The sequence below is a fragment of the Podarcis tiliguerta genome (assembly GCF_965153285.1).
Source record: "Podarcis tiliguerta genome assembly, chromosome: 17".
NCBI lineage: Eukaryota > Metazoa > Chordata > Lepidosauria > Squamata > Lacertidae > Podarcis > Podarcis tiliguerta.
In genome coordinates, this window is record NC_139550.1 from 24,562,466 (window position 1) to 24,590,304 (window position 27,839).

At 42.5% G+C, this 27,839-nt stretch overlaps 1 protein-coding gene across 4 annotated transcripts in view; it reads left to right on the forward strand.

The window, feature by feature from the left end:
- CCDC171 (coiled-coil domain containing 171) overlaps nucleotides 1-27,839 on the forward strand; it is a 202,615-nt gene that overhangs the window by 153,486 nt on the left and 21,290 nt on the right. For all 4 annotated transcript variants that reach the window (XM_083419470.1, XM_083419472.1, XM_083419471.1 and 1 more), the window contains one exon: nucleotides 20,918-21,070. In XM_083419470.1, the coding sequence (XP_083275596.1) occupies nucleotides 20,918-21,070 (153 nt within the window). The remainder of the gene's footprint in view (nucleotides 1-20,917; nucleotides 21,071-27,839) is intronic.

Consider the following 27,839-nt stretch of genomic DNA (forward strand, 5'->3'; position numbering starts at 1 on the left):
GAAATCAAAATCCTGCTGATGTTTCCATCTGCTTACAGTGGTCTCCTAAGCAACTTACCAATTTTCCCCATTCTTTTGCAAAGTTTTTGTTCCTGAGTTTTCCAGTCAGCTTTGCCATCTTGGCACAGTCCATCAGCTTGGTTTGCCATTCTTCTCTGGTAGGGACCTTGTCTTCTTTCCATCTCTGGGCTAGTAACATCCTGGCAGCTGTTATTCCATACATAAAAAGTATTTTCTGGTCCTTCGGGATGTCGGTACCTGTAATTCCTAGTAAAAAGCTTCTGGGTTTGTTTTTTTACATAGCTTATTTTAAACCTTTTTTTCCTTCATTTCATTATGTATCATCTCCCAGAAAGCTTTTACCACTTTACAGGTCCACCACATATGATAAAAGGTACCTTCTTTTTCTTTACATTTCCAGCAGGTATCTGTACTTGTCCTATACATTTTTTGCCAATTTAATAGGAGTCAAATACCACTGGTCATCTCTACTGATTGGCTGAAGCTCTTTAGGGGTTCAGGCAGCAAGTATCTCCTAGCGCTTCCTGGAGTTGCCAGGATTGGAAGCTGGGACCTTCTGCATGCAAAGCAGATTATATACTTTTTCTTTTTAAAGAAGATTTTGTTTTTTAAAATTCCTAATATGTCACAACAAAGCAAACAAACTAATCTAAACAAAAACAGAAATATGGGGGCGGGGGGAGAGAACTCTTTCACAGGTAGATCTTACCTTGCCCCGCACATAAAAAGTTGATCCCTCCCAATTCTCATCCAGGAACTTCCCGTTCTTCTCCCATCTTCCCACCCTGGGAGATTCTTCTCTTCCCCGCCTCTCGCACAGGGTCCTTCATCAGCTGTCCATCATCTTCATCTGCATGCTAACCCCGCCCCTTATCCCCAAGTAGTGGGCCACGCAAAATACAAAAGAACAGAAACTAAGCAAAAGGAGAAAACGAGAAAAGGAAGGAGAAAGAAAAAGGAAGAGAGGCAAAAAAGAAAAGAAATGAATAAAAAGGACTTCTCACTACCCATCTGTCAGTTTTATATATAGCCTTTGTGTTTTCTGTTTACGGAAGAAGCCCTTCTGTTTGCAGAAGAACAATTATGGGTCCATGCCTTTAGAATATTTGTTTCTTTATAGTTTATTATTATATTCATGTTTGGCCCTGTGTGTGTATGCTCGGTACTAAGTCTAGAAGGGTTCAGCACCTAGCAATGCTGCTCCCTTTTCCTTCACCCTGAACACTTGCACAGTCTTGGGTTCTTCAAAACAGCCACAATCTGGAATAGTATCCAGCTGTTCCTCCCTCTGTGAAGCAATGTGTTTCCCGTCTTCAGTCTGGGCATCTCAAGTTTGTTCATTCTTTTTCCCAAAAAACAAAACAAAACAACAAAAAGTCCCAATTATTATTATAGATAAGCACCAACAATAGTCTTCCTGAAACTAAGAAATATTCAGTCCTTGTTCATTGTGCAAAATGGTTGTTTAGTAAAGTTCTCCATGTTTTGCCAAGCCTTGTCCTGCGTTGCTGCAAAGGAAAGTATCCTGCTTCAGAAGCGCTGTGTCTGGTTTATATATATACAGTGGTGCCTCGCAAGACGAAATTAATCCGTTCCGCGAGTCTCTTCGTCTAGCGGTTTTTTCGTCTTGCGAAGCAACCCTATTAGCGGATTAGCGCTATTAGCGCTATTAGCGGTTTAGCGGCTATTAAAGGCTTAAGGGATTAGCGGATTAGCTGCTAAAAGGCTATTAGCAGCTTAGCGCCTTAGAAAAAGGGGGTGGGGAGCAAAAAAACCCCTCAAGAATCGCAAGACATTTTCGTCTTGTGAAGCAAGCCCATAGAGAAATTCCTCCTGCGAAGCACCTCTGAAAACGGAAAACCCTTTCGTCTAGCGGGTTTTCCGTCTTGCGAGGCATTCGTCTTGCGGGGCACCACTGTATATGGTCAGCACTTGAAGCAGAGAGGGACATTATTTGGCTTTTGCTTCAGGCAGAGATTCCTCCTGAGCCAGCAATGGATTCTGCTGTGGTTATAACCATAGGAGAGAATTTGGGAGGGAGAGAGAAAAATGGGCGGTTTCTCAAAAAATGAATGAAACATTTTAAAATTAGCTTTAAATGTCACATCATTTGTTTGTGTTTTGGAAACGGTAAGACTGTGTCCCATTTTTCAGGTTAATGTTTTAGTTAAGCCTTGGATCTACAGGTGCTGCATTTTCATTCTTCCCCCATTATGTAAAACTTCCTTGTCATGGTGGGACAGAATGTTTTAAATTGCTCTTTTTAGGAGATATATTGTTTACCTTGTCAAAGCTGAAGCGTTGCCACACTTTCAGCCAGCAGCACAATTTTCTTTAGTTGAAGGTATAAAATAGCACAGCAGCACTGCGATCTTCCAAATGCCATCATTTCTCATCGGGTGAAGTTGAATAGGATTGAAGAGAAATATATAGGTAACGAAGCCAGGGAAAACTGCTGTTAAATATATACTGCAGTTTAGGGAACATTTCCCAAGAGACTTAGAAATACGCGTGTGGGTGTCTGTCTCTTTTCCACACTTACAATTTATATATTGTTATGAGCTGGTATAAACAGAGAAATCACCTTGCCAACAAAGGTCCATGTAGTTAAAGCTATGGTTTTCCCAGTAGTGATGTATGGAAGTGAGAGCTGGACCATAAAGAAGGCTGATCGCCAAAGAATTGGTGCTTTTGAATTATGGTGCTGGAGGAGACTCTTGAGAGTCCCATGGACTGCAAGAAGATCAAACCTCTCCATTCTGAAGGAAATCAGCCCTGAGTGCTCACTGGAAGGACAGATCATGAAGCTGAGGCTCCAATACATTGGCCACCTCATCTCTTCTCATGAGTTGGCCAAAGTATTGGAGCCTCGGCTTCACGATCTGTCCTTCCAGTGAGCACTCAGGGCTGACTCCCTGGAAAAGACCCTGATGTTGGGAAAGATGGAGGGCACAAGGAGAAGGGGACGACAGAGGACAAGATGGTTGGACAGTGTTCTCGAAGCTACCAGCATGAGTTTGACCAAACTGCGGGAGGCAGTGGAAGACAGGAGTGCCTGGCGTGCTCTGGTCCATGGGGTCACAAAGAGTCGGATACGACTATAAACGACTAAACAACAACAAATAAACACAAGGACGTTGCTTAGGCACTAGCCCAAACTTAAGATTTGTGCCGACCACCATTGCGCATCCAAGCAGTTGTTTGAGTCATCAAACATACAGTCAAACCACAGTTGGAGTTGTGTGCCAACTTCCTTTTTTCCCTCCACCCAAGCACTCCAATCTCAGTTAAGTCTGTAGACAGACCGAGCATGGAGGAACAGCTGTAATTATTATTATTATTACTATTATTATTATTATTATTCACATCCTGGTAACCTATGAATTTTATTATTACGGCCACAGACCAGTTCCGGCTCACTTACAATATCAGGAAAATCATAAAACACAACAAGAATACACTGAATTGCAATTGGGTATAACAGAGACAATTCAGATATAGCAGCAGTTAAAAATATATATTAAAACTTGATCACTAGAATATAACCTAAAATTGTCATTTAAAACCTTAATCGTTTTGGTAGTACAGCTTGTTCCCTAAGTTTTATGGTAGTCGCACAGAATTTGTCCACCCTTAGCGTGATCTCTAGATCCTTGTCCTCTACCAGGAGTTTTAGACATTGAAGTTCGGACCCATTTGGAGATTTTTGTATAAGAGGAGAGTGATAAATACGGAGCGTATATCCCCGTAGAAACGGCAGCGTAACAAGACATGGGAGACAGTTTCTACCTCCATCAAGCCGCAGGGGCAGACTCATTCCACGTATGGTTTATCCTGGTAACCTGTTCAGAACAGAGCTGCAAGATTGCCGGCCAGCGCTGGTAAAAAGAACCCATTTCAACTGCACCTCCAAATGATGAGATCAATTTTTGATCTCTTTCTCTGGGTACCCCTGCCTTAACCTCTCCAAGGTACCATATTTTTCCAAGTATAAGACGATATGTTTTTTAAAAATTGAAAAATCATGTTCAAAATTATGGGTCATCTTATACATGGGTAGGGACGCGGGTGGCTCTTTGGGTTAAACCACAGAGCCTAGGACTTACTGATCAGAAGGTTGGTGGTTCAAATCTCTGCGACGAGGTGAGCTCCCGTTGCTCGGTCCCTGCTCCTGCCAACCTAGCAGTTCGAAAGCACGTCAAAGTGCAAGTAGATAAATAGGTACCACTCTGGCAGGAAGGTAAATGGTTTTCCGTGCGCTACTCTGGTTCGCCAGAAGCAGCTTAGTCATGCTGGCCACATGACACCTTTACCTTTTTATACATGGGTAGTGCACTGTGGGGATGTGGGATTGGTGGGTGCCATGAGATGGAGATTGTAATTCGTGGCTGTGGCAAGGGCTGGTGTTGATTGGCTGTCACTGCGGCAAGTGGGCGGGCAGTTTGCTGCCTTTTTCGGCAATGGGACAGAGGATAGGTTGCTTTGGTGATGCACACAAGCGGCATTTTCGGTCTGGCGGGTGAACGTTTTTTGGCATTCCCCCTCAAAAAAGCTCAACAGCTGTGTGTCGTCCCCCCCCCCCCAGAAAAGCTCAGCAACTGGGCAATCCTCCCCAAACTTTAGGGAATCTCCCCCCCCCCCCCATTTTCTGAATTTTGAGTCCCCAAAATAGGGGGCGTGTTATACACGGAAAAGTACGGTATCTTGTCTTACTTCTAGATTGTTGGCCTGAAAGCATTGACTTGTAGTGTTTTTAAGTTTTGCACAGCACCTAGCAAATGTCAGGTGCTTTATGAAATTCAGTAATATGTCTGCCGTGTCTTTTCCAGTCCAGTTTGTCCCACTCGAAAGGAAAGAGGGCTGCAAGTGTTTCAACAGGCTGAATAAGTTAATCATCTTGTACGGCCCCTAATAATAATTTGACTAGTTCATCTGTGGTCTTAAGCACTATTTGGGTTCACCCACATAATTACCGCGGGAAGACTTGGTGCATTATTTTATGAATCTTGCATGATGTGATTGGCATTTTAAATGGTTTTGTGCTTTTTCCAATAGAGGTTGATCTGCTACAATATATTCTACTTTGTCTCATTATGTGGAAAACGAAGCAGCGACAATATTCTATATCATGCTATGAGGAAATAAGGCTCTTAGCTCGCCTATTTGCATATTGACATTTTTCCTGCCTCTATGTTCAGTCCATTACCAAGTTGTGTTGCTGGTTTCCCCCACAACATCCTACGCTTCAATAATAAATTCATGGTTTCCCATCTTTACTTCATCCGTGTCGGTGCAGAGATTTAACTAATACTGGTATAGAAAGGAGTGCTTCCTCTCTTGAAGTGGCACTGTTTCTTTGTTTTTTAAACACCCACCCATTTTTTTACATACAGCTGAATGCAAAATACTTGTGCCATTTTCAAATTATTAAAAGTGCAATGCAGTTCTTGCAGGTTAGCAGACCAGAAAGAGAACCTAAAAAAAGACCAAAAGCCTTTCTCTTAGGAATAATCGGTCTAGATGTCCCTAGAGGTCAGGGGAGAAAAATGTTTATACACAACTACGGCAGCCCAGGGACGTGGGTGGCACTGTGGGTTAAACCACAGAGCCTAGGACTTGCTGATCAGAAGGTCAGCGGTTCGAATCCCTGTGATGGGGTGAGCTCCCGTTGCTCAGTCCCTGCTCCTGCCCACCTAGCAGTTCGAAAGCACATCAAAGTGCAAGTAGATAAATAGGGACCACTCCGACGGGAAGGTAAACGGCGTTTCCGTGTGCTGCTCTGGTTCGCCAGAAGCGGCTTAGTCATGCTGGACACATGATCTGGAAGCTGTATGCCGGCTTCCTTGGCCAATAAAGCAAGATGAGCGCAGCAACCCCAGAGTCGGTCACGACTGGACTTAATGGTCAGGGGTCCCTTTACCTTACGTTAGCCCAAATGGTTTAATCTCAGAAATGGAAGGAGGGGAAAGTACCAACGAAGGAGGAATGGCAGATGAAAATGATGGAAGAAATGGCTGGTTAAATTAGTAGAATAAGAGACCAGGAAGAAAGAGTCTTTAAGGAAAACTGGGAAAGGTTTGTAGAATATTTGAAAAATCATTGTATAAATTTAAAACATTAGCAAGATTAGGGTAAATTCAGCAGTGTAAAAAAAGTTGAGATAAAACTGAAGAAGAAAGAATATGCAACAGCAAAGGATAACTAAATCGAACCATGGAAGGTGGGGAAGAGAGGTCGATGACAAATGCAATGTTTTTTCTTTTGGTGAGTGTAAATGTGGAAAACTTGTAAAAGTGAAAATTATAAATAATTTTTTGAAAAAAATAAAAGAGAAAGAGAACCTAATAAAACCATATAAAGTAGAATAAATGATGGCAATAGCAGAAATCATCTGATCCTTATGTCTCGTTCAGCCCAGTTGCATCAGGAGTATAGTTTTTGAGAGGCACGAATCTCTGTTTCTTTTGTAAGATGAAGACATGCTCTTTAGCAAGGGCACTATCAGGTGTAGCCCAGGGCTCCATTCTAGGCCTCCCTTGCCATTTTGTAAAAAAAAGAGAAAGGGGGTGAAAAAGACTTGGAGTTGTGTCCAGTGTTGGTCATACTCACCCACTGTTGGCATCCCGTGTTTTTGTGCCTGTGAACATGAAGATTTGTTTTAGCTGCTGTAGGTGACAGCCATCTACAGACCATCTTCTGTGAGCTGAAACTCTTTTTAAGCCTCCTTAGCTTAAAGGTAAAGGGACCCCTGACCATTAGGTCCACTCATGACCGACTCTTGGGTTGCGCACTCATCTCGCTCTATAGGCCGAGGGAGCCGCCGTTTGTCTGCAGACAGCTTCTGGGTCATGTGGCCAGCATGACTAAGCTGCATCTGGTGAACCAGAGCAGCACACGGAAATGCCGTTTACCTTCCCACCAGAGCGGTCCCTATTTATCTACTTGCACTTTGACGTGCTTTTGAACTGCTAGGTTGGCAGGAGCAGGGACCGAGCAACGGGAGCTCACCCTGTTGCGGGGATTCGAACCGCCGACCTTCTGCTCGGCAAATCCTAGGCTCTGTGATATAACCCACAGTGCCACCCGCGTCCCCTTAGCTTAGTGACTATCATTACATTCTGTGCCTGTGATGAAACATGTCCTTACGCTTGTCCTTTAACCTAGTTTAATTGGCTGTACCCAAGTTTCAGTATTTTAAGAGATACATAATACATTTCTCTATAATTATGTTTGCCCCAGCATCCCTAAGTTTATATACCTGGCTGCTGCTTCTGGGACTTAAAACCTAACCGCCGACCATCATTTTAGTTGCCCTTTAAAAATATAAGGAGCCAGTTTACTGCATTTCATAATGGAAAAAATCCACACAGCTGTAAACTATGCTTTACCATATAAGAGCTGATTCCGCCTATTTCAGTCATACTGGAGAGAGAGAGAGAGAAGCTGCAATCCCCTAATTTAACAACTGACCCACGGACTCCTGGCTTTCTTCCTCTCCGCTCAAGCTATGCTGATAAGCCAAGAACAACCCTCAGCTAACCATTGCGGCTTGTTTGGAGCAAAACCAACGATAATCCCTGGTTTGGCTACAATGGCAGCCTAGGGATCATAGTTTGCTTCCGCTCAACATGACAGGGAAGGAGTGGATCGGGTGCAGTCAGCTCATGCATAGTAGTGGCCGGTTTATGGCTTGCTCGGTCATGTGAATGTGGTCAATACAGTGGTACCTCGGGTTACAAACACTTTAGGTTGCAGACTCCGCTAACCCGGAAGTAGTACCTCAACTTGAGACCTTTACCTCAGGATGAGAATGGAAATCGCACGATGGCAGCAGGACGCCCCCTTAGCTAAAGTGGTACCTCACCTCCGGAACGAATTAAGTTCGTAACTAGAGGTACCACTGTATATTCCATCTAGCCCAGTTCTGAATTCTACTCAGTTGGAAGCTTTAACTGGTTTCAGGATGTCTACTAGTGATGTATGGAAGTGAGAGCTGGACCATAAAGAAGGCTGTTCACTGAAGAATTGATGCTTTTGAATTATGGTGCTGGAGGAGACTCTGGAGAGTCCATGGACTGCAAGAAGATCAAACCTATCCATTCTGAAGGAAATCAGCCCTGAGTGCTCACTGGAAGGACAGATCCTGAAGCTGAGGCTCCAAGACTTTGGCCACCTCATGAGAAGAGAAGACTCCCTGGAAAAGACCCTGATGCTGGGAAAAATGGAGGGCACAAGGAGACGGGGACACCAGAGGACGAGATGGTTGGACAGTGTTCTCGAAGCTACCAACATGAGTTTGACCAAACTGTGGGAGGCAGTGGAAGACAGGAGTGCCTGGCGTGCTCTGGTCCATGGGGTCACAAAGAGTCAGACATGACTAAACGACTAAACAACAACAACTAGCTTCTCAATAGGCACCCTTTAACAGTTATCAGATGACACGTTGAAGCGTAACTGCAGATTTTGGTGACAGACCCTTGCCCCCCCCCCCCACTGAAATTGTGCCCTACTGCTGTGCTTGCGTATAAGAGGGGCAGACACTGGGTAGCATCAGCTTCTGTCAAGTTTTCCTCAGCGGACTTCCTCAGGGTCCATAACTACATTTTAATAATTTAAATTTTTAGTATTGTACACTGCTTTGTGTGCCATTTTTGGCAGAACTTCAGTTTATAAATTCCTAAACAAACAACTATGTCAGTCATTCCACTAGCGGTCCTTATTATTCTTTAATCCTCTTTCTCTCATTCCTTGAAGCCTGACTAAAAACAGTATGCCTATCTAAACTTGGAAGCATTCCCTCCACCTTTAATTCACTATCCCATATCAATTGTTATCATCATAATTGCCTTCCTCCACTTCCAATCAAATTTTCTCCCCTTCTTCTGTGGCTTCCAACCCCTTTGCCAGATTCACGTGAAGAAAGGGATCTTGTGAAATTATCCAAATTCAAGTGGCAAGGTGGTAACACACACCAGTTAAATGTCTTTTCCATCCCAAAGTACCTTCCACCAGTGCTTGTTCAAACGGCAAATTCTGTGGTACGCAGGATCTGCTTGAAGTTGTGTGTGGAAAGTTGCCAGTAATGTTCAGTGATATCACCCTTAATGGTAATGTCAGGGGGGTTGTCAGAGAAGATCTTGGCTCTTCTGTTTCCTCATCAGGAGCTCTGAAACTTCATTATTTAATTTGTTTGTACCTCAAAACTTCATCTGAAGAAGAAGAAAACTCCCTGACTGGCAAGTGCAAACATGAACTGACAATTTTCAGAAATAAAATGGTACAATAAATCAACAGCAACAATTAAAATAACAGAAAGGCAGCAGCAGGGAGCCAACTGAAACAACTCAATCAGCATTTTAAAAGACAAGTAAAACTAAGAAGGTGCTGAGGGGGAAAAAACACCCCTAAATGCAGTAGGTGGCAGGTGAGCCTCTATGGAATTGCATTTCACTTTTAGGGCACCACAGCCCAAATAGTCATTACAGCTGCAAATATGATTCTTCAGCAAGATCCAGAATAGGCTGCAAGTCTAATCCCAGCTCCGCAAAACCGTGGCTAAAGGCACAAATGCCTTTTCTGTTTGCTCACCTCCACCCATTTCTGAATGGACACCAAAACGCTGATTTAGGATCTCTAAAGGGAGAAGTTTCACCGAATTTCTCCACTTACACTGTGACCCGCCTAATTATAATGCAGCACTATCTCTTAAAGCGTGTTTGCTCAGAAGCAAGTCCCACGAAACTCATTGGAACTTAGTCTGAAGTAACAGGACATCATAGAGCCACAGCTTGAATTTAGAAAATCAATGTTGTTCTTAGGACAATCTATACTTGGCAAGAAATGCCACGATGGCTCTTGCGTGCCAGTCTGCTGTGGTTTTCAGTAGAAGCAGTTTCCTTTCCATCTTCCAAATTCAAATCCATTCTTTCACAAATAGGAAATCATGCCATAACTTCACATGGCCCATTTGCCATCCTTCGGAGAGCTTCAGTTCTTGGGGTGTCTGTCAGTTTGCATATCTTAGTACATAAAGTATTGATCTGATATGTGGAGATCTTTCTTGTTCTGCTTGGTTCAAGAGTGTTCTGGAAAGTTTTCTTTCTATGTGAAAGAAACAGGCAGGAGATTCTTGTTTGGATTATTCCTTCTGAGAAGCTGAGCACAGCTGGCTTAAAACTGGTTCTGTTATCTTTCTCTTTTTTTAAAAAAAATCTTTATTAAGCAATTTTAACAAAACAAATGATCAATCAATGTAACCAATTACTTTTCTACCCCTCCCCCCCATCCCTCCCTCTCCCACCCACTAAAGACTTCCCACAGCTCCCCTCTCTGATTTGTTTGCACATATTCTCTGCATGTTGTAAAATTATACATATCATTGCCTTATCTGTCATATATTCTACTAATAGATTAGTGGATGTTTGTTCAAAACCTGTTGTTGTTTTAGATAATTTGTAAAAAGTTCCCATTCTTCCTTGAAGTCACGATTGTTCTTGTCACGTAATTTATATGTCAGCTTTGCCGGCTCCGCGTAACTCATCAGTTTTTCTTGCCATTGTTCTTTCGTTGGGGTTTCCTCATTCTTCCGTCCTTGTGCTAACAAGACTCTTGCCGCTGTTGTAGCATACATAAATAAATTCTTTGTTTTTCTTGGCAGGTCTCTTCCTAAAATCCCTAACAAGAATGTCATTTTATACATTTTTTTTCAGTTCGTTATATATCATCTCCCAGAATTTTTTAACTTCTTTACATTCCCACCACATATGATACAAAGTATCTTCTTTTTCTTTACATTTCCAACATGTATTTGACCCAGTTTTGTACATTTTTGCCATTTGTTCTGGTGTGATATACCATCTATACATCATTTTCATATAAGTTTCTTTCAAAAGAAAACAGTCTGTAAATTTCAAGTCCACCTTCCACAACTTCTCCCAGTCCTCAAATTGTATATTGTGTCCTATATCTTGTGCCCATTTGATCTTAACTGATTTGACCTCTTCATCTTTTGGGTGTCCACCAAGACCTTGATGGGATGTGGAAGGGGTGAGTGGCAGGAGAGAAAACATAATTGATACTGAAGTTAAGAGGGCAGGGTTTGGCTCAAAGCAGTTGCAGTGAAGGATCCTGGAGTGTGTGTGTGTTTGTGTGGGGACTGGAATGGAATTGCCTTCCCTTCTGGTGCATTTAACTTGCATGTGCCGTGCTTAGATGAAGCCCAGCACAAGTTTGGTGTCAGATGAAGATCCATGGAGAGCAGATCATTAAAGCATGTACCAAACAGCTGCGGAAAAGCAGTTTCTGTCGAATGTTGTTTCCCATGAGGCCTCTTGTGAGGCCTGAAAATGCCTCATAGTTTATAGCCTCTTCTGTAGCTGCTGTAAGGAGTTGCGGGACAAAGGAAAAAACCTGAATGCATTTTCACGCATACTCTTTTGAGAGAAATTCAAATTCAGCAGCCCACTCAACACAATGTCCTCCCCTCTCTCAAATAATAATAAAACAAAATAATTTGTGGAATGTCTTCCTTCAAAACTCTCTTTCTGAAGCCATTGACACGTTCTGTGCCAGATTAGGGGCGACTTCATACATATTTCCTGCAGTTTTGAAGCAATGTGGAACAATGTACTTAGTTTTCCTTTAGCATCTAATTTTCCCATTCCTACAATGAAAGGCCAGCAGATCGGGCAGAAATCTACAGTATACTGTCAATATGCACTGATATTTTACATCCGTAAATACTTCACGGGTTCCCCTCCTATGCGTGATGGGGAGCACAACACAACCCTCAAATTGGCAAGGAAACAAATGGTGCCCTAGAAGTAGAATGGACCATTCTTTCTGCAGAATAGTCAGTATAGATGCAGGGTGCCATTTTTTATTTTACTTTGTAGCTCTGCACCAAACATTCTTTGCCTGTTGTCACTTTTTGGGCAAACTTCACAGTGAACACAACATTTGTAGTCTCTTCAGATTTTCATCCTAGTAGTTTGCTACACTAAAGTTAGGCTCACATTCTTTTGAAGTACATTTATTATTCCCTCTCTTGTTCCTTTTCATCTCTTTGTGTACATTGCCCTTAGGTAAATTTATTACCTACTAACATTCTTTTTAGTTCAGGAATTTCCTGGAGGCTGGAAGCCTAAAAGGCAAATATTAATTTGGAATTTTCTTCTCTTTCTATACTTAAAAAGCAGAAGAACCTCTTCTTTGTGTTTCTAATTTTTGTTGCAGTTTCCCCCCCTGTATTATCTTAATGGTCTGCTTATGATTATAATTTTATATATGACAACTTTCTTAGAGATTTGATATTTGTTCTTTTTTCCTGCTTCTGTTCAGTTGATAAAACTTTGTCTAGACGAAAGTCGATCCTCCTCACCACCCACTGCCAGGGAAAGACCAAAATCTCTAATTTTGTTGAAGCTGATATTGCTATAAAGTTGAACGCCAATGCTACCGCATAGTGGAAGGTTTTATGAACAGTATTAGATGATGTGCAGCTAAATCATCCTCAGAGGAGACCCACTGAATTCAGTTAAGCATGACCAAGTCCCCTGATTTCAGTGGGTCTAACCTTTCAATGGGTCTAACCTAGTTGGATACAACCCAACATCAGCATTCTAAAATCTTAGACTACTTAAAGCCTGGCAAAAAGAAATATTGGTAATAATAATAATAATAATAATAATAATAGTAATAATAATAATAATAATAATAATAATAATAATAATAATAATAAATGTATCCATCTATGAAGACACATACTTCACTTAAATGATTTTTTAAATCAGTGCTCAGTTTTACACTTTATGGTTAATATTAACTCTTCTGAACTGTTCAGATAAGGAACTATTCTTCAACTGTCTACTAAATAACCTTAAGTGCATAAATGTGTTTACTCACATCTTTAATAAGCCTCAATTATGCCTTATTTCGATTTTCTATTGTCACAGATTCTCAGGAAAATGACCACTGGATACAGTAAACAGTGCCGGATTTAGGGCAGTGAGGGCGGTTCTGCCACACAGGGCACTAAGCTGAGGTGGCCCAAAATAGTAATAGTAATAATAATAATAATAATAATAATAATACCTATATTTATATTGGTACTTACTCAAAGTTAGGGGGTGCCAAATTTTGTCCTTGCCCAGGGCGCCACATTACTAAACTCCTCCCCTGCAGTAAAGAACGTTCGTTTTAATACCCCATAGATGAATGAAAGTATTAAAAATAATAACAGTTCCTTTGCAAGAAGTCATTTAGCAACTTGAGCAGTGAGAGCTCTGTTTTCTAGAACATTCTTCTTGAGCTGTTTCAAACTTGGCAATAACTGTGACTTTCCTTGATCTTATTAATTAAATGCAAAGGCATATCCTCCCACATTTCTCAGATGAAAATAGGGACGTCCTATGGAACAACACCACCTATTATTATTATTATTATTATTATTATTATTATTATTACTTTGTTTATACGCCACCCACCTGACTGGGTTGCCCCAGCCACTCTGGGTGGCTTCCAACGCATATAAAAATGTAATAAACATTAAACCTTAAGAATCGTCCCTATACAGATGTATTCTAAAGGTTCTATAGTTCTTTATCTCCTTGGCTTGAAAACTCTGTATCCTTCAACATTTATCCAGTTAAAATAGGGACGTCCTAAGAAAAAGCGGGACATTCTGGGACCAAATCAGAAACTGGTACGGCTTCTGTAAATCCAGGACTGTCCCTGGAAAATAGGGACACTTGGAAGCTCTGACCGTGTGAGTCTCAGAAGGTGAGCCCCAAATGCAACGCAGATCTTGGGGTGAAACAGTTCCCCACTGCTGATCTATCAGAATTTTACCGGGGGGAAGGAACATGGAACATTACAGTGGTACCTCGGGTTAAGAACTTAATTCATTCCGTTCTTAACCTGAAACTGTTCTTAACCTGAAGCACCACTTTAGCTAATGGCGCCTCCTGCTGCCGCTGCGCGATTTCTGTTCTCATCCTGAAGCAAAGTTCTTAACCCAAGGTACTACTTCTGGGTTAGTGGAGTCCTTAACCTGAAGTGTCTGTAACCTGAAGCGTATGTAACCCGAGGTACCACTGTAGACTGATCCATAGTACCAGCAGTCAGAAGATCTACAAGACCAAGTCAACACCTTTGGGTGGTGGGGGAATCAACTCATTATGGCTTCACTGAAGAACCACACTGTTTAAACAAGGGTGGCCCTGGGGTCATAGACTCAAAAGAAAAGTCCTTGCTTTAAACTCTCTATATCTCAGTAGTCTGGAGAATAACAAAGAGAAATGGGTGGTTAGATTACATACCCTCCAACATTTCTCCAATGAAAATAGGGACATCCCATTCCATAATGATAATTTTCTATTTATACCCCACGCATCTTCCTGGGTTGCCCCAGCTACTCTGGGCAGCTTCCAACATACAGTGGTACCTTGGGTTACGAACTTAATCCGTTCCAGAGATCCGTTTTTAACCTGAAACTGTTCTTAACCTGAGGTACCACTTTAGCTAATGGGGCCTCCTGCTGCCTCTGCTGCACGATTTCTGTTCTCATCCTGAAGCAAAGTTCTTAACCCAAGGTGCTATTTCTTGGTTAGCAGAGTCTGTAACCTGAAGCGTCTGTAACCTGAAGTGTCTGTAACCCACGGTACCACTGTACATGTTCAGCGAGCTGTTTCTGGAAGTTGGTATTGGCCCAGAGGTCATTTCTTAAAATTGGCCAATTCTCTGGGAGTAAATTCTGTTGCCACCGTGTTTATAATTTATAATTTATACCCCGCCCATCTGGCTGGGTTTCCCCATCTGTATAAGATGTTTTCTTAAGAATATAATATAATGTACAATAGAAAAGTAAAAAGGTCAAAAGGACAGGAAGGAGGTCACTCAGGAACCATTTGCTCTCTTATTACTTCCTTGCGTTTTGGTTACTCCTGAGTAATTTGTTACTGTTTCTACTCTAAAATTGGCAGCCTCGTGTATGTTTTAGGCTTTATTAACTTACATCCTGTGTTTCAATTTAAAATGGCTTTTTAATGCTTGAAATTAAAATTCTTCAGCCTTCAGAATTGCTGTGGCTAGCTTTCCTGCCCCACTGACATTCTTACAATACTCCCCAGTCTGGAAGGGATTTCGGTTTTTAAATGAACGTTCCATATGAATCTGTCTGGGTTGTAAAAAACGGTTCAGGGAGACATGATTGCTTTCTAATCAAGAACAGTATAACCCTTCTTTTTTTTGGTTGGTTTTATTTATAATGATAAGTGACTACTTTCAAATGTTCTGTTGTTAGTTTCCCTGTAATAGTACTGTCAATTCAGTAAGAAATCAAGAGGCTGCATTCCTCTATCAATCTTCTCCTCCTCCTCCTCCTCCTCCTCCTCCTCCTCCTTCTTCTTCTTCTTCTTCTTCTTCTTCAAAAATCTTCATCACCATTTTTTGAAAGCAGTGTGGGATCTCGAGAACCAACACTGGAGTTTCTCTTCTACAGCAGGATTTTCCACTTTGGGCCCCCCCAAAATCTTTTGCTGAAGGATGGGGCAAACCCTCTGCCATCGCAGGGATTTTAGAACATGGAAGCTACAAGCGGAAGGCGAATCTAGCAGAATTCAGGTGATCTTTCCTGGTCTACCTTTGCACAAGCCCATCTGCTTCCATTTCCACTGGCTGCCAATTAGTTTCTGGGTGCAAACGGCTCAGGACCACAATGCCTCAAGGACTTGTCATATGAACCGATCTGGACCCTGAGATCATCCTCCAAGCCGTTCTTCATGTGCCTCCTCCTTCTTTGGTGATCACTTGTAGCCGACTAAGATTGTCTCCCATAAACACAGTTTAAACAATGAATCCATAAGTGACTGTGGAGGCCAATTCTGGATCCACACATCCTTCCACAGCGGGGACGTTGGTTTCCGGGTGGGAGTGGATCATGAAGAGGGTTTGCCAAACATGCCTTCCTCTTAGCACGTTTATCCCTTTCGTCCTGAGTTCATGTGTCTTCAAAGCCCATGACACCGTTGGTAAAGGCTGCTCTCCAACTGGAGCGCCCGCAGGCCAGTGTTTCCCAGTTGTCTGTGTTTATACTACATTTTTTAAAAATTGCCTTGAGAGAGTCTTTGAACCCCTTTTGTTGACCACCAGCATTAAGCTGTCCATTTTTAAATTCGGAATAGAGTAGTTGCTTTGGAAGATGATCATCAGGCGTCTGCACAACATGATCAGTCCAACGAAGTTGATGTTGAAGAATCATTGCTTTGACACTGGTGATCTTTGCTTCTTCCAGTACACTGGCATTAGTTCGCCTGTCTTCCCAAGTGATGTGTACAATTTTTCAGAGACACCGTTGATTTAATCTTTCAAGGAGTTGGAGATGGCGTTTATAAGTGGTCCACGTTTCACAAGCATACAGTAAGGTTGGTAGTACAATAGCTTTGTAAACAAGCATTTTGGCTTCCCTGCGAATGTCTCTGTGCCTCCTCCACGGGAGGTCTGGAGAGTGGTAACACGAGAACAGGGCCTTTTATGCAGTGGCTCCCCATTTGTGGAATGCTCTCCCCAGGGAGGCTCACCTAGCGCCATCATTATCTCTGGCACCAGGCTAAAACCTTGCTATGTAACCAGGCTTTTGACCTATAAATATCTGTGGCCTTTTAGAGGTGGGTGGGATGTTTCCAAATGTGTGTCTCTTTCCTTTTGGTTTTAATGTACCTATGTGGGATTCATTGTCTGTCTGCTTGGTTGTAAGAGCTTTGGCAATTCTTATACCAAATGATGAAAAATTCTTATACCAAAGAGAATATTTTCGCACCAGTAAATTCTGTGTGATGCCGGTTTGTGGTGTAAATGTGGCAAAGCCAGAAGATAAACGTTTCAGCTAACCAGCACAATAAAGGTCCAGACATTGCGCCTTAAACCAGGCACATCTGAGGAATCTGGTTCCTTGGGATGGAAGGGTAGAAATGGACTATCAGTTAAAAAATGGCTGGACTCTGCAGAAACAGCCTCGCAGAGGATAGGTGATATTCAGTCTGAAATTTAACGTACTATTTTAAAACGAATTGTAAAAAAAAGAAAAAAGGCATTGAACTCCGTAAAACAGAAAAGGAGTTCTGTATTATAGAAGTTACAGACTCTTCATCCTCCTGTCTATAGGAAAAAAAGTCAAAAACAGAAATCTTGATTTTTCTTAATTACCGCACAGGTTACTTTATGCTGAGTCAGCAATAAATCCATTCTTGGCAGCACACTAATAAATACTGTGAGCTACTGGAAATATCATCTTTCCACTGAGATTTAAATATGAGTCTCTGAACACTTGATACTGAAAATTCCATGGTTCCTTTTGGGAAAGTAGGAAATGTTACCCCAAAGAACTTGTCCGAATTAAAATGTATGTAGCGCTGTCTAAATTTCACTTGGGAGATTAGACTGGATTGCAGTTGATTCATAACGCCTATAGTTTCTTATGATTGCATAACATACTGTTCTATCTGGTCATTTGTACTTGTCTATGTTTCTGATATTTGAACAGTATTGAACAAGTGGTTTTTAACCTTTCTCTGTGTTTTTTTTAAAAAAAGAACAAAGATTACCCTTTTGTAATTGAGAATAAAAAAAAAAGTTAACGTGAGAAAAAAGGAACATGTTTCTCCATAACGTAACTGTTTAAGTAGAATTGTTTCTTCAACACTTTGCGTGAAATATCTAGTGGTTGGAGTTGAGGGGATGGGGAAGCTTTTTCGCAAGCATTTCTGTTAAACAGTTTTTAAAAATTCCCTTAGCTACGCCGTACAAATCAGTAGCGACTTTTGCCTGTGCACTGACATAATTCACAAATGATGTGTTTCAAGCACAGAGACCATGTGTAAAAACGCTCTTGGATTTGCTGTATTCAATATAGACTCGTTATATCAATAAAGGTAAAGGTAAAGGTACCCCTGCCCGTACGGGCCAGTCTTGACAGACTCTAGGGTTGTGTGCCCATCTCACTCAAAGAGGCCGGGGGCCAGCGCTGTCCGAAGACACTTCCGGGTCACGTGGCCAGCGTGACATCGCTGCTCTGGCGAGCCAGAGCCACACACAGAAACACCGTTTACCTTCCCGCTAGTAAGCGGTCCCTATTTATCTACTTGCACCCGAGAGTGCTTTCGAACTGCTAGGTTGGCAGGTGCTGGAACCGAACAACAGGAGCGCACCCCGCTGCGGGGATTCGAACCGCCGACCTTTCGATCGGCAAGCCCTAGGCGCTGAGGCTTTAACCCACAGTGCCACCCGCGTTATATCAATAGCAGTGAGCAAAACCCCCCAAGTACAATAGCTGACGAACTTTCAGCTTGCACCAAAATACTGAATTGTGCCCATTCCTGCATTGTAGGCGGTCCAAATAGATGAATCATGGGGTCTCTTCCAACTCTCCAGTTCTATGCTTCTATGATTTGGCATCCCTGATATAGCTATAGTTGTGTGCAATAGGATATGCGAAGCCCAATATGATAGCGAGGCATAAATACAGCAATATGGGCCATATCCTGCAAATAAAGGCAGTGTTTGAAAGCACACTAGGGGTTAGAATCACACTCTGTGATTCTGTGATCACAATGCAGTTTATGTGTGGTTCCAATCCAGCGAGTGACCCCCCCTACATGGAAGGTCTTTTTCGCTACACACAGTTCCTTCTCTGTATCTGCTGTGCAAATTCGCATCTCTTTCCCCAACCCATCATCCCCTTCCATCCCAAGTTATAATACTTCCAAAATGATCATATTTCTGCTTCTTCTACAGATGAGCTTAATAATTCACTGAACCTCAAAAATGTTTGAGGAACACTTATAGCTGAGCTGCAGGGTTGGAATGTTGTTGTTGTTTAGTCATGTCCGACTCTTGGTGACCCCATGGACCAGAGCACGCCAGGCACTCCTGTCTTCCACTGCCTCCAGCAGTTTGGTCAAACTCATGTTAGTAGCATCGAGAACACAGTCAAACCATCTCGTCCTCTGTCGTCCCCTTCTCCTTATGCCCTCCATCTTTCCCAACATCAGGGTCTTTTCCAGGGAGTCTTTTCTTCTCATGAGGTGGCCAGAGTCTTGGAGCCTCAGCTTCAGGATCTGCCCTTCCAGTGAGCACTCAGAATGGATAGGTTTGATCTTCTTGGAGTCCATGGGACTCTCAAGAGTCTCCTCCAGCACCATAATTCAAAAGCATCAATTTTTCAGCGATCAGCCTTCTTTATGGTCCAGCTCTCACTCACATTACCCACGGTTGGGATATGGTATGCTAAACAGGACTCTGATTACTCGCCTATGACCCAACATTTCTCCAGTGGAAATAGGGACACCCTATTCAATGATGATGATGATGACAACGACAACAACAATACCCCGTCCATCTGACTGGGTTGCCCCAGCCGCTCTGAGCATATAAAAATATAATGCAACATTCAACATTAAAAGAAAACTTCCCTATACAGGGCTGCCTTCAGATGTCTTCTAAAGGTTATATAGTTTTTTATCTCCTTGGCTCGGGGGTCGCATAACTCCATACCCTCCAACATTTCTCGGATAAAATCAGGACCGTCTTAAGGAAAAGCGGGACATTCCAGGATCAAACCAGAAACTGGGATGGCTTCTCTAAATCAGGGACGTCCGTGGAAAATAGGGAGACTTGGAGGGTCTATAGCATGGGTAGGCAAACTAGGGCCCGGGGGCCAGATCCAGCCCAATTGCCTTCTAAATCCAGCCCGCGGACGGTCCGGGAATCAACGTGTTTCTATATGAGTAGAATGTGTCCTTTTATTTAAAATGCACCTCTGGGTTATTTGTGGGGCCTGTCTGGTGTTTTTACATGCGTAGAATGTGTGCTTTTATTAAAAATGCATCTCTGGGTTATTTGTGGGGCATAGGAATTCATTCATTTCCCCCCCAAAATATAGTCGAGCCCCCCACAAGGTCTGAGGGACAGTGGACCGGCCCCCTGGTGAAAACGTTTGCTGACCCCTGGTCTATACACACGTTTACCAGCCTGATCATTCCAAAATGTTCATTTACTTTATCAGGAAAAAAAAGAAAAATGCTAAAGAGCACACCATATTTTGTTTTAATCTTGGTTTATTCAGTAAAGAAATAGAATTTTTTTTATATCAGCCCTAATGCTATTCTAACATTTGAGAAATCAGTACAGGTCACTTCAGAGAGAAACTATAACTATAAAATGTGATTAACCAGTTGTAAAGAAGTCCAATAATCCCAATAGTGTTATACTATTTAGGTCAGATATCAAGTTACCAGCACTGCCAAATCATTTATACTCTCTTGTGCAGTTAACTTTATTATCGGTCTGATCAATATTACACGGCTGGGACATTCCTTCACTATATACCTGAACAGAATTATTTTCCCAGCTATATTGTAATCAGATTATTTACTTTCAGAGGTCTGTAACTTTCTTTAGTTTCATGCCAAATTAAATCTAATTCTTTTTAAAGGTGAGTTGGGAGAATTAGCAAGTCCATTCATTTTGAAAATGTTCGTACTCCCTCTCTGGTGTTCTTCTGAGCTTCGCTGAGTGAAATTAGCTGGGAGATGAGTCCAGAAACCTCTGTTTACACATCCAAATACATTATTCTTCAAACACTGTAGAAGAGAGTGAAATGAAAGCTTTGCCAGATTAACAGAATAGCATTTGCAGCGCTGGCAGAAATGTATACAATCTGATATATTTTTAAGAGGCGAGTATTGATGTTCAATTTTGGGGGGAGTGTGTTCGTAAGCAAGTAAGTTATACAAACTAGATAATAAGATGTTGCCTCTTCAGAGATGTGGTTAGGCTCAGATGACACAGACCTGATACCAGCATTTGTATATAACAACGACTCCCTTTCCTTCTGCTTTAGGCAATGATTGTAAGTTTCATAGATGTCTATCAACTTGCGTGCTCCAGAGTCTCTACACTAGAGAGAGAAATAGTGTCCCACCAGCATCACATTGCAGCTCTGAAATCAGAACTCCAAACAGCATGCCTTCGTGAAAATGAAAGCTTGCACTCGGTAAGTGTCTGCTTTTTTAAAAATAATAATAATAATAATCATTTTATCCCCCCTCCCCTCAGAATTTTACTCTGCCACACAACTCTACAGAGTCCTGCATTTGGTTGCGTAACTGCGTTGCATTACAAAGAAGTATTTTTTTATTTATTACGTAGTTCTGCTGGAAAGATGGAGTATATTACATTATTTATAATTTGGCTTTTGCCCTTCAGAGCAAATTGATCTCTACCCCCTGTAAAAGTCTTTATAGTTGAGGAGGAAACAGTTGAATTAATTTGTCACCCTTTTGTCCTGTACGAATGCTCGTGTGTAAGATTGCCAAATCAAAAAGTATAGGGGCACATCTCCTTTTTCTTTGGCAATGATTCCGGAGCACAGGTTTTTTTTAAGGTTTGCTACCTCCTATTAAGAAATACCGTATTTTTCCATGTATTAGATGAGGTTTTTTGACTCAAAAATCATGTCAAAAAACTGGGGTCGTCCTATACACGGATAGTGGCGTGGGGAGAGGAGCTGCGCGCCAGCCAGCTGGTTAGAGGCCCAAGCTCTAGGGAGCGTTTCCCGCTTAGGGGAACGGCTGCCCACTTTGCCAGCCCTCAGCAATGGTCCCTCTGGGACAAAAAGTTTAAAAGACAGACTTGGTTTGATAAGGAATGTCAGAAAAGCAAAAAATGCCTAGCTAGGGAACTTAGAAAATTGAAGTTAAAACAGGATAAGCACAATCTTGCTCTACAAACTGAGGTAGCCCAATTACGATACAATTATAAATTATTAACGTATTTTTCGCTCTATAAGATGCACCAGACCACAAGACGCACCTAGTTTTTAGAGGAGGAAAACAAGAAAAAAAATATTCTGAATCTCAGAAGCCAAAACAGCAAGAGGGATTGCCGCGCAGTGAAAGCAGCAATCCCTCTTGCTGTTCTGGCTTCTGGGATAGCTGTGCAGCCTGCATTCGCTCCATAAGACGCACACACATTTCCCCTTACTTTTTAGGAGGGAAAAAGGGAGTCTTATAGAGCAAAAAATACGGTACTTAAAAGCAAGAAACAAATATATTATTAACAACGGTGGAAAGCATTGGGAGACGCAGCACTTCAAAAGGACTCACTGAAATTTTGGCATCTGGTTACCCAAGGCACAAATGGGCTGGGCTACTCGTTAGAAGCATCTGTCCAAGGAAAGGACTGGGTGACATATTTTACAGGAATATATGGCCCCCACCCTGACTCACCCCCACAAGTTTACTATACTCAGTTATTAGAACTGCCAGAATGGCCAGACGTCACGCCCAATCAGATTAAGAGGCTAATCGCAAGCCAAGCAGCTAATAAAGCTCCAGGAGAAGACATGATCCCAATGGAGATCTATAAGATAAGACCTGATTTCTGGTCACCCATTTTTGCAAAATTGTTTTCATACCTTAACAGCTCAGGTCGCATACCTGAAGGGTGGAAGCTGAGTATAATTGCCCCAATATATAAAAAGGGTGATAAGAAAAATCCTGCCAATTATACACCCATTAGTTTGTTAGATGTAGCCTCCAAACTATATGCCAGGCTCCTTCTTGGGAGACTAGAAGAATGGGCAGATACAAATAAGGTGATATCTGAAGTCCAGGCAGGTTTCCAAAGAGGGAAATCCACATTGGACCAGTGCTTTGTGATGAACTTTCTTTGTGGTCCCTCTGGGGTGATGGCGCATGTGCTATTCCCCCTAAAAAAGCTCAACAACTTTGGGCCATCTCCCCTCATTTTCTTTAAATTTAGTCCCCCAAAATAGGGGGTGCCTTATACATGGGGGCATCTTATACATGGAAAAATACGGTAATATTGTTAGTTATTTTTTTGAACCAAACTGGTAAATTAAAACATGAATATTCTCCATGGACATCTATATTTTCAGTCATAGCATATTCTCTGCTAATGAAACATGGGGTTTCTCCTCCCCACCCCGTCCTATAAGATTTAACCCAATTTCAAGTCTAATTTAACCTCTGAAACATTATTGCCCACAAATAAATGAAGGCTAACAAAGGGAGCAATCCTTACCTTGTGGGAAGGGCAGATGAGGGTCGCTTGGACCTTGTGGATCAGGGAAGGTAGAGGAGAAGGTCTCTCACCCAAGGCCTCCTTCTTGGGGTGGAAGAAGACATTTCCACCAAGATCACTCGTTTGCCCATCGGTCCCTCAGGGATGTTAGGGTATGAAAGTGGTGTGTTGGGGGCAGTTTGGGGGAAGCTGTGGATCAAAAGTTATTTTCTCTCCCATTGAAGCAATTGAGATGGGAAATAACAAATACATGTTTGCAGAACAACTGCGGGTTCAAGATTGTGGCTTGTCTCACCCCTGAACCAAACCACACTCTGCGGACAGACCTGGGGTCCAGACATTAAGACAAGCCACGGTTTAGCTACCAGGCCATGGATTCATACATGACTTCTTTAGCTTTTTAGGGCGAAAGTGTGGTGTGGGGTTGCATCTGTGCACTTTTGGAAGCCATCATCAGGCAACATCTGATTGGATTTTACTCTGATCCTGATCTGATTTTAGGATGTATTTTAATTGATTGCCTGATTTTATGTTAATGTGTTATACATTCAATGTTAGCCGCTCTGAGCCCGGTTTTGGCCGAGGAAGGCGGGGTATAAATAAAAATTATTATTATTATTATTATTATTATTATTATTATTATTAACACACATGCAAAATTTAGGATCAGAGTCTTAACTGGCCTAAAACTCTTTACGTATCTTTGGCATCTTGCTTGGTTTTACATGTTCAACTCAGCAACTTTTTTCAGATCTTCCTTTTTGTCTCCGTCTGAATATTTGTTGCGATTGCTACTGGTGCTTAAGTTGTGAACAAGGGAGCGGGCGCCGTGCCAAGTGCAGCCTGCTATGCAGGGAGCTGCTTTCCTCTGGCCAGAGAGAGCTTTGAGGAAAGTTCATTCTAATAAACTCTTTTTGAAGTGGAGCGAAAAGCCTCTGAAATCATGCTTTATAAGCTATCCAGGTCCCATGTACAGACACAAAGTGTTAGCATTGTATTACTGCAGCTGCATGTTTTGGAATGCAAAACCTATCAAAACAGAAAACGTCTCAGCTATATTACCCATCATTCTTAATTAATGGGTAATATTTGCATACACGGTGGATAATTTGCACATAACTAAATAGGTCTAAGCCTGTATGGGCTCCCATTTTTTTTCAGAATGCAGGACTCTCAAAATCCTTAAAAGGAGATGAATATAACACTTCGTTTAGCAACATTCATCTCAACTGGTACTGTTTTAGTTTATGCCTATCTGTCATTTATTTATACATACATACATACATACATACATACATATATACATACATACATACATACACACCCCACCCATGTGGCTGGGTTTCCCCAGCCACTGTGGGCAGCTTCCAGCAAAATATAAAAACATAATAAGACATCAAACATTAAAAACTTCCCTAAACAAGGCTGCCTTCAGGAGTCTTCTAAAAGTTGTGTAGTTCTTTATCTCCTTGACATCTGATGGGAGGGCGTTCCATAGGGAGGGCACCACCACCGAGAAGGCCCTCTCTGCCTGGTTCCCTGTTGGTCTTCAGTGATTGCTTATGCAAATATTCCCAAGTTTGGCTTAGGAAAGAGTCTGGGCAACTCTTGTTTGCATCACACGGCTCAGAACCATACCTGTGATCATGTCGAAAAGAAACAATAAACTTGAATTTCATGGAATCATCAAATCTTTGAATTGTATAGTTGGGAGGGACCAGCCCCCTGCAATGCAGGAATCTTTTGCCCAACCCATGGCTCTGAGATTAATAATAAATAATAAAAAATAATTTTTTATTTATACCCTGCCCTTCCTGGTTCAGAAAACCAGGCTCAGGGCGGCTAACAACAGATTTAAAACACTTAATTGAGGCAACAAAAAACAGCATAAAATACAGTATAAAACATGAATAACAATAGATTCAGAATTCAAAAATCAATTTTGGGGGGGAATCCATCCAATAAGCATTAGATGATCACCAGGGCTAGCTGGATAAATTAGTCCTATTTGGGCCAGCGAGGAGACCAGGGGAGAATTAGCTGTGGGATCCCAGAGCGGGTAATCTTCATAAAAAGGGGAGAGGGAGGGAAGGAAGGGGAATAAAAGATCAGGCTAAGTTCAGATTGAAAGCTAGGTGGAATAGCTCTGTCTTACAGGCCCTGCGGAAGGAAGTTAAATCTTGCAGGGCCCTGGTCTCATGGGACAGAGCATTCCACCAGGTCAGAGCTGAGAAGGCCCTGGCCCTGGTGGAGGATAATCTGACTTCCTTAGGGCCCGGGACCTCTAAACTATGATTATTCATGGACCTTAAGGTCCTCTGCGGGGCATACCAGGAGTCTCATGCTCAACCAACTGAGCTATGCATGGCTGAAGCTATATCATGGTTGATATACCTAGAGGCATTCAAACAAATATGCATATTGTCCACATATTCATCAAGGCTTGTCCTTCTGCGGAAGGCATTTTTTTCTTTCTGTTAACTAAACAACAGCAACAACCCCAAAACACAACAGCAACCAAATAGTGGACAAATCCACCACTCCAGAGTATGATTGCCATTCACAATCCCACAAGAGGAACAGCTATTCCCATTCCTTGCTTGAGGGCAGGGAAATCCTGTTGTTGGCATTGGGAAACGAGGTTATTTCTGCAATCGTTAGGCACTAGGAAACAAAGTTATTTCTGCAAACGTTAGGAGGTTTTAGTTTAGAATGCTGAAGTTTTTGTGCACAAAGAACGAAAAAATGTCCACCTGGCCGCAGACAAAGAGTTATGCAATTATATTGCATATTGGGAGGAATTCCCAGCAATTACTCAAACGTTTGGAATCTAGATAGTATCACAAAAGAGAGGGGAAACGGGTGAAAAAGAATGAGGAGGAGGAGGCTTGAGTGAGAGAACCTGAGGAGACGGGGATTGCATGCATAAAGAGGGGATGGGAATGTTCCGGGGTCAGGAGGACAGCTTCAGATCAAGGGGGCGGGGAAGAATTATGAACCTCAGGAGAAGATGGTTGCAAGTGAGATAACAGCTGGAGAAAGAGCTGGGCTGTCATCCTACCACTGGAAATATCAAGAGTTGTTGCTTTTAGATGCAAATCCCCACTAATGTCGCAATCCAACCGCCGCCTGTGTCATTAATGCTTTTATGCGGTTTTGTGTGTGGTATTTATTTCATTTGTTTTCCGTGAGGCATAGTTGTGATGAAATGCCACAAGCTGGGTTAGGTAGAGATGACACAATTCAGGAGAATGTTTGGGGGAAAACAATGTTGTTATGAATCATAGATCTGAGGGCCTTCCCAGATAGTTTTGAGCACAGCCAACGAAAGTGTTACTCATTTTTTGTCGGGTTCCTGACACGTCTCTTCTGCACAGCTCTTTGGTCATAGAGACATTGCATTTTCCCAGGAACTGCAAGGCTAAGTGCTGGGAAATGCTCCCTTCCCCCTAGTGAGACGACTTTTGCAATTGCTACTGCTGTATGGAGTGTGACTTTGTATATGATTAAATGGCAGATGATTCACAAAGCTGAAATAAAAAGAAGAAAATTACAAAGACTTATGAAAAGTCCTGTTCTGGAGGGTAGGACTCAGACCAATGGCTTCAATTACAGTCTCACCTTGGAAGTCAAATGGAAAAACGTTCAGAAACCAAAGCGTGGCTTCTGATTAGCTGCAGGAAGCTCCTGCAGCCAATCAGAAGCTGCATTGGACATCCGGCTTCCCAAAAAATGTTCAAAAACCGGAACACTCACTTCCGGGTTTTGATCGTTCGGGAACTGATTTGTTCGGCAACTGAGGTGTTCGACAACCAAGGTACGACTGTACGAGAAAGGAGATTCCAACTCAACATCAGGAAGAACTTTCTGACAGTAAGAGCTGTTTGACATTGGAACGGTCTCCTTCCTTGGAGGTTTTTAAGCAGAGGTTGGATGGCCATCTGTCATGGATGTTTTAGCTGAGATTCCTGCATTGCGGGGCATTGGACTAGATGACGCTCGGGTCCCTTCCAACTCTACAATTCCGTGATTCCATCTGTCAAGCAGAAATGCTTGCGCTGGCGGAACTGTAGAACAGTCATACCTCATGTTACGTTTGCTTCATGATACGTTTGTTCAGGTTGCGTCCCTCAGCGACCCGGAAGTACTGGAAAGGGTTACTTCTGGGTTTCGCCGCATGCGCAGAAGCACTAAATCGTGCCGCGCACCTGCGCAGATACAGCGCTTCAGGTTGCGGGCTTTTCATGTTGCGAACGGGCCTCCGGAATGTACCCCATTCGCAACCAGAGGTACCAGTGTATTATCATGTCGCTGAATTCCACCCGCTCTTTCCAGCCAGGCAAGCAAGCAAAAGTATTGCAGTTGAAGGACTTATTTCAACTGGGCAGAAGCCCTCAGGGACCGTGTGGCACATGGCCAATGAGGAGGGCAGCTTGGGGCAGACTCTGGAGGGCTAGATAGAGTGGCAGTGGGTGTTTGGCCTACAGTATCAAAATTCCCCATCCCTACTACCCTCATGGGGACACGGGTGGCGCTGTGGGTTAAACCACAGAGCCTAGGACTTGCCGATCAGAAGGTCGGCAGTTCGAATCCCCGCGACTGGGTGAGCTCCTGTTGCTCTGTCCCTGCTCCTGCCAACCTAGCAGTTTGAAAGCACATCAAAGTGCAAGTAGATAAATAGGTACTGCTCTGGTGGGAAGGTAAACGGCATTTCCGTG